General features: G+C 36.5%; 1 protein-coding gene across 1 annotated transcript; it reads right to left on the bottom strand.

Moving 5' to 3' along the window:
- Positions 1-1543: 1543 nt before the first annotated feature.
- On the bottom strand, positions 1544-3010 carry LOC132130563 (muscarinic acetylcholine receptor M3-like). Its single transcript, XM_059542309.1, has one exon. The coding sequence runs from the start codon at positions 3008-3010 to the stop codon at positions 1571-1573; it is 1440 nt and encodes a 479-aa protein (XP_059398292.1). The 3' UTR covers positions 1544-1570.
- Between the last annotated feature and the right edge of the window lie 7814 nt (positions 3011-10824).

The raw sequence follows: 10824 nt of genomic DNA, 5'->3' as shown, positions 1-10824 counted from the left end.
TCTGGTCTTGGTCACCATTTACTCCCTTTAATTAGGAATTGAATTATGGTTGTGAAGACGGAGAGCTTTGGGAGCAAGATTAAGTGACCCAGTGCTAAATCCAGTACAACACAGATGTGAAGTGTGGTATTTGTTAAATTTGCCAAAACTTAGTTTGACTTCCTAGAGCGAGCTGAGGCAGATATACAGCCTGCTTCAAATGTTCCCCTATTTTCCTGTCTTCTATTGCCATTTATCTCCACAATCCAGCCAAAACTTCCTTTGTTTAAAGAATAAATATGGAGCACTGCATGCAGTTGGCTCATTTAACCCTGTTCTTTGTAAATGTATACTGAAAGAAGAAATGAATTGACCTGAGATGAGTTCTGTATACTCTGTAAGTCTTCTGTTTCTAAATAACTCAGACCTCCATAAACGTTTAGGCTTGTATCAGATACTGATACATTAATTATTGCTCATGGCATTCATAACATGTACAGGATCTTATCAATGTTTTATTTTTCATTTTCAGTTTAGTTACTGCATGTTTACCTTACATGGTCATTTATACATAACACACAACATTTAGCTTACACTCGCTCCGTTGTACATTCACAGTACCAGCATAGGATTATGGAAAATTTGATCATTTCGCTTTATGGTATCAGCCAACTAACTATTATTAAAATAATTAGAAAATATAACTAGTTTACTTTTTTTTCTGAATCTTTCTAAAAACTACACCGTTTATCTAGAGATAAAGTGGCCATTTTTTTTTTTTTTTTTTTTTTGGTGTATGGTACACTTTTCTTTTCCCCAAGAAAAATAAAACTCTCAGACCGTATATGTTGTGCTCATCACTTCTTGGTAACGTGTGCTGTGTAAATTTGCATTCAGTGGATACACCCCCCTTTTAATTTACTGAAATTAGGAGTGTCCATTGATTCAATTACACAACAAAAATAATTAAAATTTAAATTATAATTTCAGACGTTGGGGGGTGAACAAACATATCTTGATTTTGGTTTTAGCTTATTTTAAAGCTTGTGTTAAACCATTTCACTCATCTTCAGGTCCTTGTGGGCCCCCAGTCCCTTGGTTGAGGGCCACTACTCTAAACATGTATTTCTGCTATTTACTAAATTGATATTCCTTGCAATTTTGAAAGTACTATTGAATAAGTAGGTTTAATATGACATCAGAATAATTTTTCAATATTGTTGTCAATTGGCTGCTAAATGTTTTCCTGTACTCATTCAGTCTATACATAAGACAATTTTTAAATAATAATTTCAAATTAATTTAAACAAAGTACTACTCCAACTTTTGATGTAGCCAAAGACGGAGAGAGACTAAAAGGCTAAGTAACTTCTCATCAGTGTCTGACAAGATTCAGAATCAAGCCGTTTTGTGCAGTGAAAGTGTAGTGTGTAAAAGCAGAGGCACACAAATTTATTCATACAAATATAAAAGTAAATGCTGATTAAGTCATATTCAGTGTTGTTGCCTAGGAAAAAAAGTGTCTGCCAACTAGAAGCACTGTATCTGAATCACTGAGCAATTAAAAGCACCCTTGCTATAGAATGACAAATCATAAAGTGAAAGATTTCATGTTACTACAAGCTGTATTCTGCCTCACAGAGGAATGGCGATTCAAGCTGTTTGTTTCCCATTTTCGTTTCTCTCCACAGCGACAAAGTAGCAGTGCCTTGAAGGTGACCCGGAAAGACTCATTGCAGAGGGCATAGCACATGGGGTTGATGGTGCTGTTTACATAACACAGCCAGTATCCCAGCTGCCAGAGCTTTTCAGGCACACAGTATGAAATGGAAGCCAAAACTATGATGTTGTATGGCGTCCATGTGAGGATGAAAGCCAACAAGATGGCACTTAGTGTCCGCGCTGCCTTTTTCTCTTTAATGATCATATTAATGCGATGTTTAGCTCTGAGCTGGTGGCAAATGCTGTTGTCTGATTTTTGAGGTGGTTTTAAGTGGGACTGTCTGCTGGGATGCTGAGCTGATGAGAACTCTCGCACACCCTTGGTATCCTCTGATCCACTTCGGAGATCCTTCAACTCGATCGCAGTTGGACTGGATGAAGGTGCTCTTGCCTTGATGTTCTGCTCATGTTCCTCGTCTGTGGAAGAGGACAAGGCGCTATCATCCTCATCTTCAATGTTCCAGCTGCTGTTGCAGTAAGACTCCTTGTAATTCTCATGAGCTGATTTGGCTGGTCCCTTTCTGGATTTTTCTTCCATTGAGCGACCAGGGTTGCTCTTGGTACTGGTTTGGTGCACTGATTGTTTGTCTAACCCATGCAGAATATCTCTAGTGTTTTTCACAGATCCCACTAAACCAGCGAGTCCTTTCGTCCTGTTCTCGATTTCCCAATAAATTCGCCAGTACAGAATAATCATGATCGTGACCGGTAGGTAGAACGCAGCGATTGCAGTGCCATATGTAAGAGGAGGAACCTTCAAGAACGGGATAGAACACGACTGGGCTTCAGCCCCAGATGGTCGTCCCACCACATGAGGCCAAAACAAGATAGCGGGTCCCCATAGCACAAATGATACCACCCATGCCAGAGCGATCAATGCAGCTGCTGTCTTCGGAGTTCGCTTTGTTCGATAAGTCAGCGGCCGTGTGACTGAGAAGTATCTGTCAAAGCTTATGACCAGCAGGTTCATGACAGACGCGTTGCTCGCTACATAGTCAAGTGTCAACCACAGATCACAAGCTAGATGTCCCAGTGTCCAGCGGCCCATGATTATGTATGCAGTATATAGGTTCATTGACACTGTACCCAAGATCAGGTCTGCCACTGCCAGACTCAGAAGATAGTAGTTACTGATGGTCTGTAGCTGACTGTTGACTCGGACGGAGATGAGCACCAAGGAGTTGCCCAGTATGGTAATAAGAGAAAGAGGCCCAGTCACAAGCACAATCAGAACCACCTCCCATACCTGATGACCCCCGAGAGGATTCGTGGTAAGGTTTGCTGCTTGTGAGATGCAAGTGTGGTTCATTTTCCCAGGGTGACACAACATCAGATCCTTGAAGGGCCAAATGCATTCTTCAGGGGAAAACCAGAAAGTGTCTCTTGCATTACTGATTATGAACACTAGGGTTGATCTGCGTTCAGATAAGAAAGACAGGAAGGCAAGTTAAAAAAAAAATTTAAGCACCTTCAGTAAATTAGGTTTTTTTTTAATTTTTTAAATTTTTTTTTATTTGAGATGTTTGATAGCACTATAAATTGAATTGGTTGGTCAGACCTCTTATATGTAATTAAAAAACAGTTTTACTCTTTACCTGTGAGCTTTCTATCAGTAGAAAAAAACGTTCTACTATATAAGTGTATTTCTACAACCCGAATTCCGGAAAAGTTGGGACGTTTTTTAAATTTTAATAAAATGAAAACTAAAAGACTTTCAAATCACATGAGCCAATATTTTATTCACAATAGAACATCGATAACATAGCAAATGTTTAAACTGAGAAAGTTTACAATTTTATGCACAAAATGAGCTCATTTCAATTTTGATTTCTGCTACAGGTCTCAAAATAGTTGGGACGGGGCATGTTTACCATGGTTTAGCATCTCCTTTTCTTTTCAAAACAGTTTGAAGACGTCTGGGCATTGAGGCTATGAGTTGCTGGAGTTTTGCTGTTGGAATTTGGTCCCATTCTTGCCTTATATAGATTTCCAGCTGCTGAAGAGTTCGTGGTCGTCTTTGACGTATTTTTCGTTTAATGATGCGCCAAATGTTCTCTATAGGTGAAAGATCTGGACTGCAGGCAGGCCAGGTTAGCACCCGGACTCTTCTACGACGAAGCCATGCTGTTGTTATAGCTGCAGTATGTGGTTTTGCATTGTCCTGCTGAAATAAACAAGGCCTTCCCTGAAATAGACGTTGTTTGGAGGGAAGCATATGTTGCTCTAAAACCTTTATATACCTTTCAGCAATCACAGAGCCTTCCAAAACATGCAAGCTGCCCATACCGTATGCACTTATGCACCCCCATACCATCAGAGATGCTGGCTTTTGAACTGAACGCTGATAACATGCTGGAAGGTCTCCCTCCTCTTTAGCCCGGAGGACACGGCGTCCGTGATTTCCAACAAGAATGTCAAATTTGGACTCGTCTGACCATAAAACACTATTCCACTTTGAAATAGTCCATTTTAAATGAGCCTTGGCCCACAGGACACGACGGCGCTTCTGGACCATGTTCACATATGGCTTCCTTTTTGCATGTTAGAGCTTTAGTTGGCATCTGCTGATGGCACGGCGGATTGTGTTTACCGACAGTGGTTTCTGAAAGTATTCCTGGGCCCATTTAGTAATGTCATTGACACAATCATGCCGATGAGTGATGCAGTGTCGTCTGAGAGCCCGAAGACCACGGGCATCCAATAAAGGTCTCCGGCCTTGTCCCTTACGCACAGAGATTTCTCCAGTTTCTCTGAATCTTTTTATGATGTTATGCACTGTAGATGATGAGATTTGCAAAGCCTTTGCAATTTGACGTTGAGGAACATTGTTTTTAAAGTTTTCCACAATTTTTTTACGCAGTCTTTCACAGATTGGAGAGCCTCTGCCCATCTTTACTTCTGAGAGACTCTGCTTCTCTAAGACAAAGCTTTTATAGCTAATCATGTTACAGACCTGATATCAATTAACTTAATTAATCACTAGATGTTCTCCCAGCTGAATCTTTTCAAAACTGCTTGCTTTTTTAGCCATTTGTTGCCCCCGTGCCAACTTTTTTGAGACCTGTAGCAGGCATTAAATTTTAAATGAGCTAATTAAGTGGATAAAAGTGTAAAATTTCTCAGTTTAAACATTTGCTACGTTATCTATGTTCTATTGTGAATAAAATATTGGCTCATGTGATTTGAAATTCCTTTAGTTTTCATTTTATTAAAATTTAAAAAACGTCCCAACTTTTCCGGAATTCGGGTTGTATTATACACTTTTTCATCAGCCATTAGTCTTCATTGTCACATGCTTCTTCAGAAGTCATTTTGATTTATTAATAATTTGTTGATTTATCAAAATTACTGACCAAATCTTTGAACGGTATACAAAAAAAAAGTTTATTTTAAATGAATGCTTTCATTTAAAGCATTATAAATTTTTTATTTATATTTACTTTTTTAATTTATGCATCAAAAAATCCTGAAAAAAGTATCACCGGTTCCAAAAGATATTCAGCAGTTTCATAAATGGTTTCCAACATTTATATTAAAAAAAAATCATCATATTAGACTGATTTCTGAAGGATCCTGAGACACTGAAGACTAGTGTAAATGCTGATGAAAGTTCAGCATTGCATCACAGGAATAAATTATATTTTAAAGTATATTAAAAAGAGAACATTTTAAATTGCATTAATATTTCACAATGTTACGTTTTTCCCCCTGCATTTTGTAATCAAATAAATGCAGCCTTGATGAGCAGAAGAAACTTCTTTAAAAACATTTAAAATCTTACTGATCCCAAACTTTTGAACAGCAGTGTATCTGATATGGTTTATGAGATAGGATGTATTTTAATAACGGGGATAATTTTGATAATATTCAGGCATTTCATTTAACATCATTTTGCAATGCACAATAAGAAAATATAAAAAAATCTCAAACGGTAATGTTTCTGTCTCATGTTCACATGGACAATGCAATGATACTGAGTATATCTGAATTTAAACTAAATCTAGTTAAAATAATTATATTGTGCAAATGATAATTTTTCAGTCTTTACATTTATTTGTTTTCAGTTTCTAAAACATTTTTAAAATAGTTGTTTGTCATGTTCTTTCTCTCTCTTTTTATTTATTTATTTTATTATTATTATTATTTTTTTTGCCTTTTCCGGTTTAAAATTTGTATTAGGACTTACGAAGATTCAGTCAGTTTAATGGTGCATGGACAATTAGTGTATAAATTTCCAGGTTAAATGTAAATGTGTACCATTAACACAGAAGTACAATTCATCCATTTCTTTTTGGATTCTCTAATCATATTTTTATAGTCATACTATAGACAATTTAATGCAAATACAGAAAACTTTTATTAGAAAATTGTGATTTACAGGCTATGACCCGAGTACCTGTGTTTAAAATCTCCAGAAAATCTTAATTGAATTAAATTTTAAATAGCAGTGGCCATGAAATAACAATTTAATTAGTTGACCGCATCATTAACATACCAAGTGTATTAATAAAAGGACACTTACCTTTTTGGTAACCGCTCTTACAACTGCTCTTGCCTTTAAATGGTACATTTGAGGTCATTAGATGTATATTTATCTGATTTTTCCATGTGTCCTCTGTAGGATGAAGCATGATTATCCCTGATTCCACTGGGAATACTTTGATCATCACCAGTACTCAAACAATATTTGCTTCCATGGTTGTGTTTGACTTATAGAAAATTCTTGTAATAGAAAATAACTGTAGTAGTTCATCATAAGATGGTAGCCCACTGGCTCCTCCACCTCGTCTGGCGAGAGGTGACAATGTGTCCTCTTCTGGCTGGAGGACCTGAGCTGCAGCAGCGGAAATAGGCGACTGTCATAATATGTGTAAATACTGAATGAGATTCATACTCAAAGCCCCGGTGACGATGTGCAGACACCTCTCTTCATGTTTACCTCAAATGAGCTCTGAGCGCTGATGGGCTGGCGACCATTCACCCTCATTTATAAACAAGAATATGGTGTATTACAACAATTGAGAGCCACACTGTTTTTCTCTTTCTTTTTATACATTATACTATAATAACCTGGGATTCCTCTCAGTGATGGTTTAACACATGTACACCGTGAGGTTTGCATTTCGAGTTTGTGAGGTAGCTGTATGATACACAAACAGATTTAAAGAGAAGCCGCATAACACGAGAATGATCCAATTCTTTACTTCAACAGTCTAAAAAGGTTTCATTTTGAGATATTTTATCAGTCGGTAAGTCGTGTAGTCATTTGAAGATGCGTTTTGTTTCATTTATGTAGTTTAAGACATTTGGTTTTAAGAATTTTGAATATAAATCTGTACTCATTTGGACCGAATTGTGACATAAACTGATACTGCTGAGAGGAAAATTGTGCATTAAACCCCGCAAATAGTCTATAAGCTTGTTTTATGTAAAACAAATTTGCAATTCAGTTTTTCATTTTCAATATTTTTGTTTCCTTTGTTATCGTTTAGTGTTATAGTTGGGTGTGACCATTAGACTACATCCATTAATATTGTTTGCCTTTATAGATTCACTTCAGACTACACCTTTAGTAATCACCTCTCTTTCTCACACCAAGTCACTTCTGCAGTACTGTTGTAGCAGAATCCCATTTCAATCCCATTTCTTTAAAATTTAGGACAGGTATCCTTATGTAACTCTTCACCAATCCAACCTAAAATGAGTATGAAGTGTTACTTCCTCCTTGCAGTTTCCTGGCCATGTAAGGGTGAGATTTTCATTCGTTTGTGGAACATGGGAGCAAAAGAGAAAGAGGTGAGAAATGTTGTAAATAAATGTATGCGTAGGATGTCTGTGGTTTGTCTGTTAAAAGAGGCTTGACAGTTGTGAGGTTGGTCACGCAAAACCCCAAGGAACAATTTTACAGTGTTTCCTTTAGTTTTTAATAGGTTGTCACTTGTACAATGCCCATTGCAGGGGCAAAAACTGTTTAGGAGCAGTAGATGGATGTCATGATATAGGCTGGCACCGCTGTGTATGTTGATCAAATATGCTGGTATTGTTGATATGTTCCCCAAAATCTGTTATTTATTTGAACAGTGCATCTTTAGCCATTTTCAAAAATTTTATAAAGACACACTTTGTTTGTCAGCACCTGACCAATTAATACTAGCACTTACCTGGTCTGTTATGTTTGTTTTTCTAATCTATATATAACTTGCTATGTGCACTGTGCTATATAGGCTAACCCAGACTTCCCTTCACTTGTGTACTGTTGCTCTCTCGTTGGTCTGATTGCTTCTATTGTTGTCCTCATAAGTCGCTTTGGATAAAAGCGTCTGCTAAATGATTAAATGTAAACAGCCTAAATGTTCTGATCCATGTATACAGAAACTACAAGCCAATAAGTAAACCACAAATCGTTGTGTGTGTATTCTGGGAAGCTCAAATAAATAGTCAGCAAACGTTTAATGTAGTGCAGGGCTCTATGAACCATCGTATTTTATTGTACTGTACACCAGAGGACGCCCGACTGTTTCTCAACAACACACATCCCAAATGACTCTTGATAGTTTTGCGTCTCCTTTTTAGCTTGATATGTATATACTACAGTAATCAATGCCGTAAACCATCAATTCCCCTCTACGTTTTAACGGAACGTTTTAGTTATTTGGATGATCTGGGCACCTCAGGGGCTGGACTGAAAATGGGAAAGCATCTGAGAAAATAATTATTTTGTAGGATGTGTGTGCGACCCTCGGGACTTTCCCAGTGTTTTAACCGCTCATCTGCTGGACAGGAATTCCAGAACGGTCACGCTAGTCGTCTTCATGGAATATTTAGATTGCTTATGAACAAATTAAGTTGTCTCTGACTTATTCCCATTTTTTTTTCTGCTGAGTCAGCATGTCTACAGGAATGACGTGAAGCCTCACTGAAGCGCGCGTCCTCCCTGCACAGCGCGAGCGTGACCTTTAGGTGGACCATGCTGCTGCTTTTGAAACCAGATCGGAAAAATTACAGGTAAGACAAATGGCCCCTAAATGTATCTAGTAATAATCTTTCAATAACCTAACGAACTTATGTCATTTATTTTGCTTTATATCTCAAAATGGCTTTCTGTATAGAATTATAGTGAAATAATCATAAACCATTTTGATGTTTATCATATAGTAATTTTATATATATATATATATATATATATATATATATATATATATATATATATATATATATATATATATATTCCAACATCATCACTGTATGATTTAAAGGCAGCATTTCCACTACCATAAACAACTTTACCTACATATTATTTTTCCAAAATATAGTATCAGTGAAGAGAGTGTGGGATACATAAATTGCTAGTATCCTTAGCCCGAGTCAGCTATTTTATTTTAAAGATGCATAAAATGTAATTTCACCACAGAATATCAAAAACACAGTACATCATTTGAAATGTGGTGAAAGTGACACACATCTCTTGTGCATGTCCACGGCTAAAATATTATAGTGGACAAATTAAACGAACTAGTGATAATGTGAATTGTTTTAAGTGTTCTGTCTAGGTTATAGTCCACGAACATGTGCATAGTTGAAAAAACACCCCTAGCATAACCCCACCCCTTTTTTCAGGTAAACTGAATATAAAAAGTGTTTTCATAAATGCAGTTATTTACTTTTTAATTTACACACAATTTACATTGTTTATAGCAATGATGTACAGTCTCATAAAAAAGGTACAGAAGCTGTCACTTGGTTGTTACCCTTTTAAAAGATGCTAATATGTACCATTTAGAAACTGAATTCTAATGAGTACTTTTAAGGTACTGATATGCAACCATTGGGGTAAAAATGGGTACCGCCCCAGTGACAGCTTTTGTTGCTGTGTGTACTTAATTACCTCTAGACACTGTTACAAAATTGTCTCTAACAGTCATTTTAGATCCGAGTGTGTTTCAAAGGTTGACCTCTGTTGCATTATTATGTGTTTGCAGCCCAAACTAAGCTTCAGTGATGACATTACACATGTCCTTGTCTCAGTTTCAATCTACTTCTCTCTTGTTTCTTTGTCTCTCGTAGCTGGTCTAATGATCTTTCAGTGAACTTCAGTGTTGATTATTCCCAAATTCAGATAGCATTGACAATTATGGCATTGGAAACGGTAGGTATAGCAACTGTGTGTGATACTTTTAGTCATTTTATGACTATTATCCTGGTAACCACCGAAAGCATCTCTGAATGGGAGTTCTCATCTTGTGTGTAACCCCAAGCAAAATATACATTACATTTGTCTATTAGATATAATTTCTATATTAAATAATTTCTATATTAAATATACATTATATTTATATATAATATAAATTCCGACATTTAAATATTAAAATATTTAAACATTCTAGGACTAATTTCAACTGTTTTACATCTCAGTGTGATGCAAGGATATTGTTTGTTGAGCAAATTCACTTCAGTGACATGTTGGTGACACCTGCAGGCAGCTATTTGCCTAATAATAAAAGCAGAACCCTATTAGCTTCATCAAAATCATACACAACACTGAAGCAAAATATATGTGTGTACTTTGAAACGTAACTTAAATATTGCATTAGAACATACCTGGGAAGTATTAGTATCAGTGTTCTTTATAATCAGTGCTGTTTAATGGAGAGTATCACTTTTGCACTTTTGCAACAGAGTATTTCTGCATTGTTCTGTTCCAGTCAGGGCCAGTGAAATTACCAGGGGCCAAGTGGTCATTCTTAAGTCCCAAATAGCAGTTTCACTTTGGGACAGAGTGGTATGTGGTAAAATAGGCTTCATGAAACGGTTAATGCAGGGAACCTTCGGACGCAGTACCCGTAGTAGCCCAGTTGAAATAAAAGGTGACTGACTCTTCCACTGATGTTTGAGTCTGGCTTTTTACATTTTTCTTTCTTTGACTCCAAAACCCCACAATACCACACCATAAGAGCTAAAACAAATGAACAAAAAATATAAGGGTATATATATTAAATGAATGTTCACAAATGAAATTAAACAACCGACTAATTACAAATATATACAAAATAATAAAATTATTACAACTGACAGGTGACATAAGCTGCATAAAGTTACTCAAAATTAAACAAAACTAAACAAGCA

This window comes from Carassius carassius, chromosome 4 (assembly GCF_963082965.1).
Source record: "Carassius carassius chromosome 4, fCarCar2.1, whole genome shotgun sequence".
NCBI lineage: Eukaryota > Metazoa > Chordata > Actinopteri > Cypriniformes > Cyprinidae > Carassius > Carassius carassius.
Note: the sequence above shows the minus strand (reverse complement) of the source record. Positions and strands in the feature narration are given on the sequence as shown.